Source organism: Piliocolobus tephrosceles, chromosome 3 (genome assembly GCF_002776525.5).
Source record: "Piliocolobus tephrosceles isolate RC106 chromosome 3, ASM277652v3, whole genome shotgun sequence".
Classification (NCBI taxonomy): Eukaryota; Metazoa; Chordata; class Mammalia; order Primates; family Cercopithecidae; genus Piliocolobus; species Piliocolobus tephrosceles.
In genome coordinates this window covers 146,947,268-146,966,342 of record NC_045436.1, presented here as the reverse complement: position 1 = coordinate 146,966,342, position 19,075 = coordinate 146,947,268, and the positions used below count along the sequence as shown (strand labels likewise).

The 19,075-nt window shown below is 38.0% G+C and overlaps 1 protein-coding gene across 2 annotated transcripts in view; it reads right to left on the bottom strand.

Moving 5' to 3' along the window:
• RFC1 (replication factor C subunit 1) overlaps positions 1-19,075 on the bottom strand; it is an 83,422-nt gene that overhangs the window by 51,403 nt on the left and 12,944 nt on the right. For both annotated transcript variants that reach the window (XM_023224534.1, XM_023224535.2), the window contains exons 2-4: positions 16,926-17,054; positions 10,083-10,158; positions 7,089-7,211 (exon numbers count right to left, since the gene is read on the bottom strand). In XM_023224534.1, the coding sequence (XP_023080302.1) occupies positions 7,089-7,211; positions 10,083-10,158; positions 16,926-17,054 (328 nt within the window). The remainder of the gene's footprint in view (positions 1-7,088; positions 7,212-10,082; positions 10,159-16,925; positions 17,055-19,075) is intronic.

The following is a 19,075-nucleotide window of genomic DNA, read 5'->3' as shown; positions in this document are numbered from 1 at the left end:
AACCATCATTTTGGTTTTAGAGACAGAAAAAGGTTCATGTATGAGCCAAGCCTTCAATAAATATTGGTTAAATTAAGTGGATGGAAGAGAAACTAAATATACCACTTTTGCCCATTTATATGGTAAATCAGACATTCTCTACATATTGGCATAAAATAAAACTTCTAAGACTGCTCATCTTCAATCAAGAAACCAGAGATCTCATGATTCACTACAAATGAATCCTCTTAGAATCAAATAGAGTCAGTTACATTTTAAAAATAAACCTTATTTTATAATTCATGGGGTCTAGTGAGGTAGCTGAGCAATAATAAATAAGAGAAAAAAGTACTGGCTTGCAATGTGATGTTATCCACCACATGGGTACCGAGTCCACTGGAATGCCTGAATAAGAAAAAGTGGGGGAAAGGCCTGGGTAGTTGCCACAGATACATCACCCAAAGCTTCTTACAATTCTAAGGCATAAAACGGGCAATAGAAGGAAACCTGCCTGGCCACAGAGCTAAGGGAGTGATTCTGCAATACAATTTCCCCACTGCCATTCACATACATCTTCCCCACACAAGAGGAGAGAACAGTGCTGGTCTTAGTATCAAAGCCAAGTATAAGTCACTTTGTATATTATTTTATTATTATATATTGTGTTGTATATTTATTTGTACTTAATGATATTTTCATAACATAATTCTACTTCCTTGGCATTCTGGAATACAGTCCTATGTCCCTCATAATTTCACAAGTGCCTGACAGCAAAGTACGTGTCACCAGAACAGTCTGTTCATTTTCAAAGATGCTTCAGAACCTCAATATTTTAATGTCTCATTATTTACTGTGCCCTTTTCAAATCTCCTTCCTCTCCATATGCCACTTAATTTTTTTCAGGTCTCGTAATACACACTAATAAAAGAGAATTGAAGAACAAATTAGCAAAAAAGATTATAAGAAAGCATCTAGCTCTCATAAATATGTGCATTTGCAGATAAAATTGCTAAAGCACTATCAGTGACCTTTGAATCATCACATAAAATAGAAATCCCTGAAGATTAAAGAAATGAAGTCCTAATTGTCAAAAAAAAAAAAAGAAAGGCAGATCCGCAACCACAGAACTACAGAAGATTACAGATTTAGTGACAATGCTATGCAGTAACATCATGAACAGGTCAGGAGCAACATATGGCACTCAACTGAAGTAGACAAGGTCTCACTGAGCATAAACTAAGGCCTAAGCCTTTATTTCCTCTGTGAGTTATCAGACTAGTAGGTGAAATGAATACTAAAAACGATATCTGGACTTAAAGTATCTACCAAATTCTCTTCTGATAAGAGGCAGGGTTTCTAACCTCCACGTTATTGACATTTTAAGCCAAGTAACTCTCTGTCCTGTGCATTGTGGGATGCTTAGTGGCATACCTGGCCTCTGCCAATTACATGCCATAGCATCCCCCAGTTGTGACAACCAAAAGTGTCTCCAGATATTGTCAAAGGTCCCTCAGAAGGCAATATCACCCTTGGTTGAGAAACACTGATTTATGGTAAGATAGAGAAATACAAAATAATAGTCATTACTAAGATTCATAAGTAATTAGCTATACATAAGAAACTAAACAGCTATATCCAGGGTGCTGATGATTCAAAGCAAATTTTGAAAAAAAAATTGTCCCTTAATGCCAAACAATTTTAATAATGATTCAGAAAGAAACACAAAGATAAATCTATCAAATTTGTAGAAGATATAAAACTAGATGACATTAAAAAATTAAGTGTACGAGAGACATCCAAAGATCTACTCAATTCTTCTACTGGGAGGGAAGGGAGAAGGGAGGGTTAAGGCATTAAGTTATGAAAAAGCAAGCTGTAAACCAGGCGCAGTGGCTCTCGCCTGTAATCCCAGCACTTTGGGAGGCTGAGGCAGGTGGATCACCTGAGGTCGGGAGTTCGAGATCAGCCTGACCAACATGGAGAAAGCTCGTCTCTACTAAAAATACAACATTAGCCAGGCATGGTGGTGCATGCCTGTAATCTCAGCTACTCAGGAGGTTGAGGCAGGAGATGCGCTTGAACCCGGGAGGCAGAGGTTGCGGTGAGCCAAGATCATAACGAGAGCAAAACTCCATCTCAAAAAAAAAAGGAAAAGAAAAAGCAAGCTGTAGAAATTTTACAGTAAGATGCTACTCGTGTGTGTGTGTGTGTGAATGAAACATTTATTTAGGTAATTTAAAATAATATTAATTTAAATACCTCATCTTCAGAAATTCTAAATTTAGTTTCCTTTATACAGAATTTTAGTGTACAAAGCATTATTAATTTTTGAACAAGTATAATCAAAAAAATATAATACTCACTTGAAGGAAATTTTCTACCCTTATCACTCTAGGTTTCCCTGAAAACATCTAAGAGAAGCTCTCTATCATATACAGAATCTATACCTATTTGTCTCATGCACAAAACTATATGTCTCTAAAAGTTAGCAAAGAGAATGTTACACACATCACCAAGAATATTTTCTGCTACTATTTTCCAAAGTCATAAGTCACTGTTATTACATGGTAACCTGTAACCTAGAGAACACAATATCACCAATTTTTTTCCCATTTAACACTCCTCAAATAATTATAAATTCAGGAGTACTAACTGCCTCCGGAATTATGTGCACAATTAAAATTACCAGTCAAACAATTCAAGGCAGGAAAAACCCCCACCATTTTCGATCAAACAGCAGGCCCTGATGAAACCATAATAAAAGGTCAATCTTCGCCAAACAAGACTCAAGGTCTCTCACTTCATTAAACAGCTAAAAGCAAATATATTTACCCAGTACAACAAGTATTTGGGTTTTTACCAACCTTGAAGAACATTTTACTAGAGTCAATAGTTGGCTATAAAGATATTTATAAGCAGTTCTTTCCTTTTCCTGTAACTTGGGAAATTAATGTGGTTAAATTAGTTTTTAAAAATCAATAAATCCTAGAAGACAGAGCTAATCAAAGTGATGATGAAAAATATTTCTCACTGAGCAAAATGGAAAGCCTAAAAATCTGTATAACAATAATCTAAAAAGCTAGCTGTATAATAATATAAGCAAAAATACTTGAAACCTACATTTTTCCTAAATCTGTTTTTCATTGCTTATAAAGCACTATGCAACAGAAATAAAATGCAAGCCACACATAAAATTTCAAATTTTCTCATAGCCACATTTTTAAAAGTAGAAAGAAGTGAAATTAATTTTAACCGCATATTTTATCTAACCCAATAGATCCAAATTATTAGCATTTCAAAATGGGATCAATAACAAAAAATTAACAAGGTAGTTTACCTTTTTTGTGTAGGAAGTCTTTGAAATCTGTGTTCTTAAAATAAATTTTATTGTATATTATCTAAAGTAGACAACATGATGTTAGGGGATATATAGATAGTAAAATAAATACTATAGTGAAGCAAATTAACATATCCATCATCTCACATAGTTACTCATTTTATTTTTGTGGCAAGAGCAACTAAAATGTACTAATTTAGCAGGAATCCCAAATACAGTACAACTTTATTAACTATAGTCCTCATGTTATACATTAGATCTCTGGACTTGTTCATCCCATGTATCTGCTACTTTGTAACCTTTAATCAATATCTCCCTCCCCATGTCCTCCTCAACCCCCCAGCAACTACTGTTGCATTCTCTATTGACTTTTTTTTAAGAGTTCGCATTGTAAGTGTAAATGTATAATAATAATACAATTATTATTATAAAGAATAATCACTCAATATTCTTCTTTCTGTGCCTGACATTTCACTTAACATAATGTCCGCCGGGTTCGTACACGCTGTGGCAAATGACAGAACCTCCTTCTTTTTTTAAGCCAAATAATATTCCATTATTACATATACCACAATTCCTTCATCCATCCACCGTCTGACACTTAGGTTGTTTCCATATCTTGGCTATTGTGCATAATGCTGCAATGAATATGGGAGTGCAGATAACTTTCTGAAGTGATGATTTCATTTCCTTTAGGTATATGCCCAGAAGAGAGATTGCTGGGTCATATGGTGGTTTTATTTTTAATTTCATTGGGCTCCTCCATGCTGTTTTCCATAATGGCTGCACCAATCTACATTACCACCAATGGTGTACAGGTTCCCTTTTCTGCACACCCTGAATAACATTTGTTATCCCTTTACTCTTTAATGATAACCATCCTAACGAGTGAGGTGTTACTGTGCACTGGTTTTGATTTGCATTTCCCTAAGGATTAATGACATTAAACACTTTTTCATATACCTGTTGGCCACTTTTATGCATTCTTTGGAGAATGTCTCTTCAGGTCCTTTACCCATTTTTAAGTTTGACTGTTTTTCTATTGAATTATATGAATTATTCACACATTTTAGATATCAACCCCTTATCAGATATATGATTTGCAAATTTTGTCCCAATCTATAGGCTGTCATTTCATTTTGTTGAGTGTTTCCTTTGCTGTGTGAAATCTGTGTGTATTTCACATTCACAGCATTCTCAATTCAGACTAAGCACATTTCAAGTGCTCCACAGCCACAAATAACTAGTAGTTCCCATACTGGACCACACAAATCCATAACATAAGTGGACCAAATATCATTTCCAAATTTCTAAAGCTCAATTACAAAATCAATAGAAAGCCCTAAGTAAGTAAACAAATACAAAATGTCTTTAAAGGCAGATGTAGGCTTATAAGAGAGTCAAAACATAAGAATAACAGTTAATACTTATTGAGCATTTACTGTTTTAGATCCTAAGTCAGACCCTATTTTAAATGCTTTTCAAGCATTATCTCATTTGACTATCACAAAAGGCTGCTGATGCAGGTACTAGTGATGTCTCCATTTTACATAGAAGTAAACTAAAACACAAGGAAAGTTAAGTAAAGATTTAACCAAGGCCATGCTTTTCAACAGTATATATGCTATGCCACAAGAAAAATGCCAATAGAACCAAAGGTTGTTTTTAAAATCAGAAAACAGAAGATAAGAAAAGATAAAGTATGCAATAATGAAAAAAAATCCTATCTTTTGGAATTAACAGGTTTTTTAAAACTGAATCATGTCATATGATACTTTTCCACAAGAAGCTCCAATCTCCAGATAAACAATACAGTTTTAGATTAGAATTTTTACTTTTAAACTATTACACAAATATTGGGAATACTCATTCTATTTTATGGAATGAGGTAATGCCCAATTCTATTACACACACACACACACATTTTATTTAACCTTATACTGCTAATATAAAACAAAAATATTTATGACCCAATATTGAAAAGTATGGTTTTAGCCTAAAGTAAAGAGTAACGAAAGTATTACTTTAAGGTCAAGGATTTTCCAGTAGAATATTAATTTGAAAAAGCTGCACTTCTCTTTTTTGAAACTCTTATATTTGTGATTTTATTATGCCAATCTTATTATGGACTTTAATAGTCTCATTCTCTTGTACGAAGGAAAAGGCTTATCTTCTTCCCATTTACCTATCATTTCAAACAATAAAGTATGAGAAGATAAAACAGGCAATAATAAAGCAAGCTTCTTCCCTACATCTCAATTCTAAGAAAAAAATAGAATGCATAATACTGAACACCACCTTAGATAGGTACATCATACCCCAAGATTTTTAGCTAAAACAAGAGGACAATGTTTACTTTCACATGTATATGCTACCAGCAAATGACACGAACACTGCCTAATGTTCATAAAAAGTTTTCAGATAAAAAGCTGGACATCTCTTCAGCAAGTAACATTCAAATATTGCTCATCTTAATGGATGACTGGATACAGAAAGAAAAAAATTGCTTGTCTGAAATAAACAGTCCAAAGTGAAAGAAACTGTGATCAGAACTTAAATTGTCTGACCTTTCTGTTTACTTCAAATCACCAGATAACAACAGCCTTGATCCACAGTTGAAGGCCATGGCTGGCTGCACACTAACTTTGACGTTTTTCAGGGTGTCACTGGAAAGCCTGATCACACCACCTTCAGTTACATAATAAACCTATCACCATACTGTTCTTACTCTCCCCTCCCACATGTTCAAAACTTCACAAAGGTAGCCAGAGCTAAGAGGAGAGCCTCTCAATTTAAGGGTTCGTTTACACAATGTGCCTGAGCAGATATTTAGCAACAGCACGAAAAGGTTAAGAGTCAGTCACCTGCCTACAACAAAGAAACATCTCAGTTTAGGAAAAATTTCCCAAAAAAATATGCTCACATCACTTACATTTTGTCTTTAATATTTTGAACAATTTCATCAACAAATGTTCCACATAACTTACAAAGTTCACCTATGGACTTGGTTTTCCTTTTTATTTTTTCCTTTGGACTGCCTACTCAATGTGTCAGGCACTGGGTCTGGCCCTTTCATGTACATCATCCCGTATTATTTCGGTTATGGTCTCCTCCAAGGGTTAACAACGTTACAATCGAAATGACTTCACCACTAACTTATCTGAGCTTTTCTTCTAGGATGACAATATAACTCTGGGATCCTTACATAAAAGAACAGTATTCATGAAACAATTATTTACACAATAAAATATTTCAGATTAGCAAATAATTATTTATAAATGTCCTTTGCACTTTGATTACTCTTAAAACAGATCTAACAGAACTAAATTTAAGTACAAAACAATCTTCTTTAAAAAACCCAATACTTTAATTTTCAGTGTCACCAGAGAATACAAGGAATTCAACATCAGTGCTAAATAATAAATCACAAATGTGAGTAATCACTGTACACTTAGATTATTGACTTTGGCCTGCCAGATAAAAAGCTTACATTAAAAAAGTAGTTCTAAAACAACCCAATACTATTTTAATATGTGATTCAAGATTAAGCTTCAACTTATATGATTCAGTACGAGCACTTAAAAAAATTCCAAGAGCCAATTTCCCTGTAATTGGTCCTTAATCCACAGGAAATGCCAAAGATGATCCCAGCCTTCCCTGATAAATATAACTCAACAAAGCAAAAAGGCAGTAGAAATTCCATTCAAAGTGAAGGAGGTACATTTAGACACCAACAAAAAACTCAAGAACATAACACACAATGCAACCTTACCTGTTTCTGAAATGTATGTAACAGGATCCTGCCGTGAAATTTTACCAGGTTTAGAAGATACTGGCGATTTTTCTGGTTGCTTTTTGGCATTTTTTACCTGCAATGTCTCCTCTGACTCTGAATCTGTATGTGAGAGAAAAATAAAATGAAACTTGGAAAAGAACTATTATAATACAGTGCATTTTTAAAGTAGTCATGGTGAACCAATTCCTCAAGGTCTTTTTCAAGGCACATGTCTTCTGTGAATTCTCACACGTTACTTTTACTCAGTGTTAAGACTATGTATTAGTTTCCTATTCCAGCTATAATAAGTGACCACAAACTTAGTGGCTTAAAACAACTAAGCCACTAAATTTATTATCTTCCAGTTTTGGAGGTTAGATAGACGGTGAATATGGGTCTCATTGGCCCAGTCAAGGTACCAGCAGGGCTATGTTCCTTTCTGGACACTCTAAGAAAGAATTTTATTTGCCTTTTCCAATCTCTAGTGGATGCCAGCATTTCCTGGCTCAAGGACCCTTCCTCCATCTTCAAAGCCAGCAGCATCAAGCGAAAGTCCTCATGTTGCCATCTCCTGGATCCTCTAACCTTCCTCCACAGTTAATCTCACTCTCTAAACCCTTTTTCTGCCTCCCTATTCCTTGTGACTACACTGAGCCCACCCAGATAATCCAGCATAATGTCCCTATTTTATTTTTCTTTTTTGAGACGGAGTCTCACTCTGTTGCCCAAGCTGGAGTGCAGTGGAGTGATCTCAGCTCACTGCAACCTCTGCCTTCCGGGTTCAAGCGATTCTCCTGCCTCAGACTCCTCAGTAGCTGGGACTACAGGCACGTGCCACCACGCCCAGTTAATTTTTGTATTTTTAGTAGAGACGGGGTTTTACTATGTTGGCCAGGCTGGTCTGGAACTCCTGACTGACCTCAAGCGATCCACCTGCCTCAGCCTCCAAAAGTGCTGGGACTACAGGCAAGAGCCACCACGCCTGACCTAATCTCCCTACTTTTAAGGTCATCTGATTAGCCATCTTAACACCATCTGTAACTTTTACTTCCCCTTCCCATATAACCTAATATAGTCACAGGTTCTAGGAATTAGGCTGTGGATATCTTTTGGGGCCATTATTCTGTTTACCAGAGCCTAATCTCCCAGGGCACTTAAATAAAAGTCAGGAAAAAAGTGTGAGTACCTGGCATAGTGCCTGGTACAAAACAGATGTTTCATAAACTTTAGTGTCCTTCCTCTTCCCTTGCACCATGCATTTATAAATCCTGTCACACTGTAGTAAACTATATCAAACACATTTCCAGTTTCCCAACAAACAAAACTCCTGGGGAAGAGGAACACGTACTTCTTTCAAATTCTTTACAATACAGAGCAATAAAAGGCACACAGTAAACACTTAAGTACTTTCAGAATTCAGAACCTTTGACAGTACTGAGAAAATCTTGACAATCCATAAATGCTTCTTTAGGCACATTTTTCATTTTAAGAATTCACACCAGAAGGCCGGGTACAGTGGCTCACGCCTGTAATCCCAACACTTTGGAAGGCCAAGGCAGGCAAAATCACCTGAGGTCAGGAGTTCCAGACCAGCCTGGCCAACATAGTGAAATCCCTTTTCTACTAAAAGCTATAAAAATTAGCCAGGCATGGTGGTGGGCACCTGTAATCCCAGCTACTTGGGAGGCTGAGGCAGGAGAATCAGAATCCTGAACCCAGGAGGCAGAGGTTGTAGTGAGCAGAGATCGTGCCACTGCACTCCAGCCTTGGTGAGAGAACAAAACTCCGTCTCAAAAAAAAACAAATAAAACAGAAGAGACAGATCTTCTCCACAAAAGCAAAAACTGACACTTTCTGAATTCTATCATCATTTTACTATGATTTTGTGCATCATAAAAGGCATGCAAAAAAATTTGTTCCCTATATTAAAATTACATTCAAAGAAAAGCCTTTAAATTGTGTTTATTCCTTTTTAAATGCAACCCAAAAAAGCCAGATCTTTCAATAAGGCACAAAAATTAAATTTTAGATTTTTGCTTTAAAAACAGTATTCTAAGGCACTATTTTTCAAATTTAACTTCCAACAACCTCAACTGGAAAAGAAATTAATACAAGTATTTTTAAAAATAACAGGGCCAGATGCAGAGGCTCGTGCCTGTAATCCCAGCACTTTGAAAGGCCGAGGAAGGTGAATTGTTTGAGGCCAGGAGTTCGAGACCAGCCTGGGATACGTGGTAAAACCCCATCTCCACTAAAATTACAAAAATTAGCTAGACATGGTGCTGCATGCCTGTAGTTCCAGCTACTGCAGTGTCCGAAGCACAAGAATCATTTGAACCTGGGAGGCAGAGGTTGCAGTGAGCCAAGATCACACCACTGCATTCCAACCTGGGCAACAGGGCAAGACTGTCTCTAAATAAATCAATTAAATTAAATAAAAACACATATATCCAAATTAAGTTTGACAAATGCTGCATACTCTATCACTTTCTGAAGGAATCTTTAATACAGATTTTGGTTCTGATAAGTTCTATAATAAAATTATTTGAAATTTCACTTGAGCATACAGCACCCTTCTCACAGCACTTATTAACACCTCAGAGAGCTATGTGTCTCAGATCATAGTTTATTTAATTTTTTTTTTTTTCTTTGAGACAAAGTCTCACTCTTGTCAGCCTGATTGGAGTACAGTGGCAATCTTGGCTCACTGCCACTTCTGCCTCCAGTGTTCAATCAATTCTCATACCTCAGCCTCCCGAGTAGCTCGGATTGCAGGTGCATGCCACCACACCCAGCTAATTTTTGTATTTTTAATAGAGACGGGGTTTCACTATGTTGGCCAGGCTGGTCTCAAACTCCCGACCTCAAGTCATCTGTCTGCCTTGGCCTCCCAAAGTGCTGGGATTACAGGCGTGAGCCACCACACCCATCACTGTGCTAAGGGATATACAATAACTTTAAAACTTTAAAGCTCCTCAGAAGAAACATTACCTGAATCATAGATGATCCTCTTTTTCTTGCTTGGTTGCTTTTGTTTGAAGTCATCCTCTTTACGGGAGCTACTTACCTATAAACATCACAGTATAATCAGAACATAAATAAGCCTATATAACTATCCTTTTTTTCTCGTTAGATTTGGGCTCAGTCGTTTTAACCAGGAGGAATTTTGCACCCCCGCCCCCCACCAGAAGACATTTTTCAATGTCTAGAAACATTTTTACTTGTCATAAATAGAGGTAGGGAGGTTTACTGTCATCTAACAAGTAGATCAGGGATGCTACTAAACATCCTACAATGCATAGGACAGTCCTCCACAACAAAGAATTCTCCAGCCTAAACTGTCAGTAATATACCCTTATTGGCTAAAACTAGGCCAGACAGTAATGGTACCACAATGGGAAAAAAAGAATTATAGAAAACACTATAATATTATTCAGCTCCACTTTCAACACTAACCTATGTATACAGCAAAGAATAAAAGGATATCAGATATTACAAGCCAAGTGCTTTCTGAAAATGAAAAGACAGAAACAGGAATAAATGCTAATCTAGTGGCCTACCACTGCCAATGCCCCTTAGGAAACTAAATAAAACCGGCCATGCACAGTGGCTCATGCCTGTAATCCCAACCCTTTGGGAGGCCAAGGCAGGCGGATCACCTGAGGTCGGGAGTTCAAGACCAGCCTGACTAACATGGAGAAACTCTGTCTCGACTAAAAATACAAAATTAGACAGGTGTGGTGGTGCATGCCTGTAATCCCAGCTACTCGGGAGGCTGAAGAAGGAGAATCGCTTGAACTGGGGGGCAGAAGTTGCAGTGAGCCAAGATTGCACCATTGCACACCAGTCTGTGCAACAAGAGCGAAACTCCATCTCAAAAAAAAAAAAAAAACTAAATAAAACCAATGCAAAAAGTATTATTTATATTTTGTAGTTAAACATCACATTTCTTTTTTTGTTGTTGTTGTTGAGACGGAGTCTCGCTCTATCACCCAGGCTGGAGTGCAGTGGCCGGATCTCAGCTCACTGCAAGCTCCGCCTCCCGGGTTCCCGCCATTCTCCTGCCTCAGCCTCCTGAGTAGCTGGGAGACTACAGGCGCCCGCCACCTCGCCCGGCTAGATTTTTTTGTATTTTTTTTAGTAGAGACGGGGTTTCACCGTGTTAGCCAGGATGGTCTCGATCTCCTGACCTCGTGATCCGCCCGTCTCAGCCTCCCAAAGTGCTGGGATTACAGGCTTGAGCCACCGCGCCCGGCCAAACATCACATTTCTAACATATTCAAATTTTCTCAGAAAGCATCAAGAAGTCAGACAGTGAAAAAACTGATTATAATCAATTATAAGGTAGAAATAGAAACTATTCCTATCCATTACAATAAAACTTCAAAAACATAAGAACAATCAACTAGCTTGCAATAAAATGGATCAAATGAGCAATTATAATTTACATATACCACTGGATCAAGGACAGAGTCAGAATCAACTACAACTCAAAAGTAAGAGAAGAAGGTATCAAGGAAAGGAGACAGCCACAGAAAGAAATCCCAAATTCTGCCTGTAAACTTTACCCAAATCTCTGGCTATCTCCTGAATTATACATATGTGGAACAACTCCTAGTGCTTAGCTAAGGTTAAAAGAATTGAATAAAGATTTCAGCTGCTGCCCATTACAGGGTAGGCAAGAGTTTAGAGCTTGAGTACAGCCAAGATCAATGCCTGATAAACCAAAAGAATCAACACTCTTTGAAGGAATATAACAGGATCCAAAGTTCCTACACTGTATCATTCACAATGTCCAAGATAATCCAAAATAACTAGAACATACAAATAAAGAGGAAATGTGACCTGTCGAGGTTAATTTTATGTGTGAACCTGATTGAACGACAAGATGTCCACATATTTGGTCAAACATCATATTGGGTGTTTCTGCAAGGATGTTTTCGAATGAGCTTAATATTTAAATCAATAGACTAAGTAAAGCATATTGCCCTCCCTGATGGCATTAAGTCTCATCCAATCAGCTGAAAATCTGAAAAGAACAAAGGCTAATCCTCTCCTGAATGAGAGGGAATTCCTCCTGCCCGACTGCCTTAGAGGTGGGACATCTCTGGGATACTTTCTTCCTGCCTTTGGACTCCCAATTAAAACATCAAGGTACCAATTCTTGGTAATAAATCTCTCTATGTATACACACATGCATCCTATTGCTTCTGTTTCTCTACAGAACTCTGTATAATACAGATTTTGGTACCAAGAAATGGGGTACTACTGTAAAAAAAGAAACAAACAAACAAAAACAAAACCTAAAATACAGAAGTGACTTTGGAATTGGGTAGAGGCTAGACGTTTTCTAGCATGCAGAAAAAGCCTAGACCGCCATGAAGGAACTGCTGGTAGAAATATGAACTTTAGATGTAATAACAATGAGAGCTGACGAAGAAAAGAGAAGAGCTAGAGAAGAAGCCTCTTTCATCTCAGAGCATATCATCATGAACAGAATGTTGGTATAAATATGAATGTTAAAAAGGCCAACCTGGTGAGGTTTTACATGGAAATGAGAAAGAGATTATTGGAAATTGGAAGAAAGGCAATTCTTACTATAAAGTGGCACAGAACTTGGCCAAGTTGGGTCCTAGTGCTTTGTAAAAGATGGAACTTGTGAACGATGAAATCACATATTTAGCTGAGGAGATCTCAAAGCAAAATCCTGAAGATGCGGCCTGAGTCCTTCTGACTGCTTGTAGTCAAATGCAAAAGGGAAGAGATGAACTATAGAAGAAACCGTTCAGCAAAAAGGGACCAGAGCTTGAAGTTTTGTAAAATTCTCAGCCTGTCCATATTTCAAAAAATGATAAAGCATGTTCTAGGCCGGACGTGGTAGCTCACACCTGTAATCTCTGCACTTCGGGAGGTCGAGGCAGGCAGATCACTTGAGGTCAGGAGTTTGAGACCAGCCTGGCCAATATGGTGAAACCCCAACTCCAGCAAAAATACAAAAAATTAGCTGGACAGTGGCACGCGACTACAGTCCCAGCTACTCAGCAGGCTGAGGCAGGAGATTAACTTCAATCTGGGAGATGGAAGTTGCAGTGAGCTGAGATCGTGCCACTGCACTCCAGTCTGGGCAACAGAGCAAGATTGTTTCAAAAAAAAAAAAGAAAAGAAAAGAAAAAACATGTTCTAAAGAGAATAGCAAGGATGTAGCTGGAGTATCACTTGATAAAGAGATTATGGGATTATACAAGCAAAAACACTGTCAGTTTGAATTGAAGAGCATGGAGAAAGGACAAAATGAAAGAAGGCTGTCAGACTTCTGAGATTCCAGTGACAGGACAACAGGGCTATTTTTCAAGAAAAGGGAAGAATGGTCCCAAAAGCAATTCAGAGATCAACCATCAGAACTGCCTCTTCAAAAGATGGAGCTTGGTTTCAACAGATGAGACAGCCACCACCCAAAGCCTTGTGGGCAGGATGGCCCAGCAGAGCTGCAGAAGCAGGTCAGCTGCCTATGGTTGTGGGGGTAGAGCCACTAACCCAGTGGGTCTAGAGGGCAGGGCATCAAGCCAAAGAGTATTATTTTCAAGGCTTAAGTTCTGATGGAATTTGCGGTACTAGGTTTTGGACTTGTTTGGGATCCATCGCCCCTCCCTGCCTTCTGATTTCTCCTCTTTGGAATGGTAATGTCTACCCTATATGTCTGTTCTACTATCATATTTTAGAAGCACATTCCTCATCTGGTTTCACAGGTTCAAAACTAGAGAGAAATTTTGCCTCAGGATGATTCATACTTCAAGTATCACCCATATATGATTAGGATGATATTTACATGAGACTGTGGACTTCAGACTTGATGCTGAAATAAGACTTTGGGGGCTGTTATGATGGAATGAATGTATTTTGCATGCAAGAAGGACATAAATTTTGAGTGGCCATGGATGGAATGTTATGTCCCGAATGTCTGTGTCCCCAAAATTCACATGTTGAAGCCATAACCTTCGGGGTGGCTATATTTGGAGGTGGAATCTCTAAACAAAATTAAGGATAAATAAGGTCATAAGGGTGGGGCTCTGATCTGACAGGATTCGCATTCTGTAAGAACAGACACCAGAGTGCGAGTGCTCATTCAATTTCTGTCTCTCTCTCTTTCTCCACCAGAGTGCTCAATCTCTCTCTTCACCCAAATGCACTAAGAAGAGACTATGTGAGGACACAGCAAGAAGGGAGCTATGTACCAACCAGGAAAAAGGCCCTCACCAGACACCTAATCAGCCAGTACCATCTACTTTACAGTATTTTGTTATGGTGGCCTGAACTAACACATGACCCAAAGAATCAGGACAAAAGGCACTTAATGAAGACCAATCCTGATATAACCCAGATGTCAGCATTAGCAGACAAGAATTTTCAAGCAGCTACTAGGCCGGGCGCAGTGGCTCATGCCTATAATTCCAGCACTTTGGGAGGCCGGGGCAGGTAGATCACCTGAGGTCGGGAGTTTGAGACCAGCCTGGCCAATATGGAGAAACCTCAACTCTCCTAAAAATACAAAATTAGTCGGGCATGGGGGCGCATGCCTGAAATCCCAGCTACTCGGGAGGCTGAGGCAGGAGAATCACTTGAACCCAGGACGCAGGGGTTGCAGTGAGCCAAGATCATGCCATTGCACTCCAACCTGGGCAACAAGAGCAAAACTCCGTCTCAAAATAAAAAATAAAAAATAAAGCAGCTATTATAATTACACTCAAGGACTTAAAGGAGAGAAATTAAAGTTATGAAAAAGAAACAAATGAAAATTCTAGAATTGAAAAATACAATATATAAAATAAAAATGCACTAGATAGCCTTAACAGCAAATTGGTGATAAAAGAAGAATCAATGAACTTAAAGACAGAAAAAGAGAGTACTCAATCTGAAAAAAAGACTGATAAAAATGAACAAGGCTCAATGATCCGTGAGATAATATCAAAACTTTTAATGTTTATGTAATTATAGTTCAAGAAGAGGAGAGAGAATGAGGCAGAAAAAATATTTAAAGAAATTATAGCAAAAAGTTCCCAATTTTGATAAAAGATATAAATTTACAGATTAAAGAAGCTCAGAAACCCAAAACAGGATAAACACAAGAAAACCACACTTAGGTATGCCATAGTCAAACTGCTGAAAACCAAAAATTAAAAAATTCTTTAATGAACCATGAGAAAAACAACACACATGAGAAAACAATATGAATGACTGGAGGCATCTCATCAGACAAACTGGAAGCCAAAAAACAGTGGAACATCTTTAAAAGGCTTAAATTTTTTAAAAAACGGTCAACCCAAAATTCCATATCCAGCAAAAATAACCTTCAAGAATGAAGGCAAAATACAGGCATTTTCAGATTAACAAAAACTTAGCAGAGGTTTATCACCAACAGACCTACACTACAAAAAAATGCTAAAGAAAATTCTTCAAATTGAAAGAAAATGATGTTAGATGAAAACTCAGATCTTCAGTGAGAAATGAACAGCATCAGAAATAGCAAATACGTGTGTAAAATAAAAAGAGCAATTTTTGCCTTAATTTTTTTAAAAAATGCACATCTTTTTAAAGCAAAATTACATTGAATTGTGCGATATTAACATATGTAGGTGTAATATATATGACAACTAGGGAGTAAAGAATGGAGTGATGGTGGCAGATGGACTTGCAGAGTTGCAAAATGGTTACACTTTACATAAAGTGAAATAATAATAATTCAAATATACTACTGCAGCCATGGCCTATTTTCCACGTTGTCATTATATCTTAGGTTCTCTCAGGCCCATAGAGAACAGGGGAAAGAATAAAGCTTTCCTTCAAAGCCTTCCGTCACCAGAAATCTCATACCATCCACCTGAGCATAGGAGTTCATGTCTCTGTGAGCAAACTTTGGTCTTAAAATGCAAAGTGTTAACAACTAAAAAGGGTTATATCTCTACATCAGGAAAATATGAAGCTATGATTGTAGTAAGTTACATTAATTAGAATTAGTGGCCAGGCATGGTGGTTCACACCTGTAATCACAACACCTTGGGAGACAAGGGCAGGAGGATCACTTGAGGCCAGGAGTTCAAGACCAGCCTGTCTAACATAATTGAGACCCCATCTCTATCAAAAAATAATGTTTTTTAATTGGCCAGGCACAATGGCAAGCACCTGTAGTTCTGGCTACATGGAAGGTAAAGCCAGGAGGATCATTTGAAGCCAGGAGTTCAAGGCTGCAGTGGGCTGTGATCATGATACTGCACTCCAGCCTGGACAACAGGGCAAGATCCTGTCGAAAGAAGAGAAGAGAAGAGGAAAAGAAAAAAGGAAAGAGAAAAGAGACAAGGAGAGAGAGAGAGAGAAAGAACAAACGAACAAACAGCCTTATTACTCTTCTTCTTCCTCTGAGTTGAAACCTGCTTCCTCTGAGTTGATATCAAGCTTCCCAAGATATCAAGTATAAGAACTGAGGTTGGGCACGGTGGCTCACGCCTGTATTCCCAGCACTTTGGGAGGCCGAGGCGGGAGGATCACAAGGCCAGGAGATCGAGACCATTGTAGCTAACACGGTGAAACCCCATCTCTACTAAATATGCAAAAAATTAGCCAGGCGTGGTGACGGGTGTCTATAGTCCCAGCTACTAAGGAGGCTGAGGCAGGAGAATGGCGTGAACCTGAGAGGCAGAGCTTGCAATGAGCCAAGATCGCGTCACTGCACTCCAGCCCAGGCAACAGAGCAAGACTCCGTCTCAAAAAAAAAAAAAAAGGTATAAGAACTGAGCTTATTTTACATTTCATACAATGCAAAATTATATCCAGAAAACTAACCTTGATTTCCTTTATTCCTTTCTTTGCTTTTAAAGTTTCTTCATCAGACTTTGTTTTCTCATTCTTCTTTACTGTTTCAGTTACAAGTTTCTTTCCACTTGGTATTACTCCAAAGAATTTCCGAATGTCCTAAAAGAAAAAAAAAAACAGGCGATTCATGAATAAACATTAACTGCATAAAATTATAATTTCAATTGTAAAATGGGACAGCTTTATATACACACTGGGTTACCCTGAGTAATCTCTCCCTATCAAGATAGTTCCATGAATACAGTAGCTTTCTTTTCATGTGCACAAGTTAACTGATAACTTTACCTGAGTTAAGAATAATTTGTCAGCCGGGCGCAGCGGCTCACGCCTGTAATCCCTCCACTTTGGGAGGCCAAGGCAAGTGGGTCACTTGAGGTCAGGAGTTTGAGACCAGCCTGGCCAACATGGTGAAACCCCATCTCTACTAAAAACACAAAAAATTAGCTGGGCATGGTGGCAGGTGCCTGTAAAAGCTACTTGGGAGTCTGAGGGAGCAGAATTGCTTGAACTCAAGAGGCAGAGGTTGCAGTGAGCCCAAGTCACACCACTGCACTCCAGCCTGCCTGGGAGACATAGCAAGAGTCCGTCTCAAAAAAAAAAAAAAAATAACAACAACAACAAAAAAAGAATAATTGGCCTAATGAAAAGTAATATAAACTCTCAGAATCAGGCCAAAAACAGACCAAAATAAGCAAGTGATATTTTTGCTAATGACAGCAGAGTTACTAAAGAGGCAAGTAGCAGTTACTTATTATTGATCATGCATGCACATCCACATCCACATCCACATCCCATCATCCCAGGCACAACTGGGGAGAAGACAAAGTTGGAGAATATGATCCTTGTCGGTGGAACGTATACTCCAGTCTGAAAGAAGAATAACTCTCACAACCCTAACCATTCCTGGCAACTAAAAACCTCCTGTTTTCCTTTATATGATTGAACAACATTCTGAAGAAAAAAAACCTTTGATGCTTATTACAATATGTTCTTTAATCACCCCTGTGTTAAACCACAGAATTCGAATTAATCATACTGAAACATTTACAATGTAATTGTATTTAATTACAATTAAAATCAATCACTTTTCCTAACCTTTGCATAGTCTTCCCCACCTCTCTAAAATTTAGTTTAAGAAATTGCAGTGTGGAGGAAAAGGAAAAGACCTTAGAATCGGAAGCCTTAATTCAAATCTGTACTCTAGTGTTTTCTACCTGTGTGATTTTGGGCAAGCTACTGTGTATTATCTGTTTTCTCCTCAGTAAAGTGGGACTAATACTGACCCTTTATGTGGATTAATTATGCATCTACCACAATTCTGGCTCAGTAAAAATCTTCCCCTCACCTCATTTCTGAACTATCATCCCTTCATATTACTGAAACACTCTGTTTATCATAATCTCTGCTTACAGAAAAGGGTATAAGGAAGAAAAAATATAAGAACGTAGGATCTGAATTCCAAAGAACTGGGTTTAAGAACCACCTATATCATTTTCCCTCTTCCTATCCTTGATGGTTGTAATCACCAGTTTTTATCACTTTTTATCCCTATAGCCTACCTCTCTTTATTGCATGAGAGAAATGCCTACAAAAGTACTTTGTAAAGTTTAAGGAAAGTTAGCAATTATTTTCTAGATCCTGACAATAATTGTTACACTCTTACAATGTCAAAAATCCCAAATAAGTGTGAAACACACACACAAACACACAAATAACTTTGTGGCTAAGCCAATAAACAAAGCAGATAATTGAGGTACATAGCATGTTAAATAATTTTTTTAAAAGGTCAGGCAAGGTAGCTCATGCCCGTAATCCCAGCACTTTTGGGAGGTCGATGCGAAACAATCACTTGAGGCCAGTTCAAGACCAGCCTGGTCAACACGGTGAAAACCCATTTCTACTAAAAATCTGAAGATTAGCTAGGCATGGTGGCGCATGCCTATAATCCAACTACTCAGAAGACTGGAGCACGAGAATCGCTTGAACCTGGGAGGCAGAAGTTACAGTGTGGTGAGATTGCACCACTGCACTCCAGCCTAGGCGACAGAACGAGACTTTGTCTCAAAAATAAATAAATAAATAAATAAATAAATAAATAAATAAATAAATAAATAAATAAA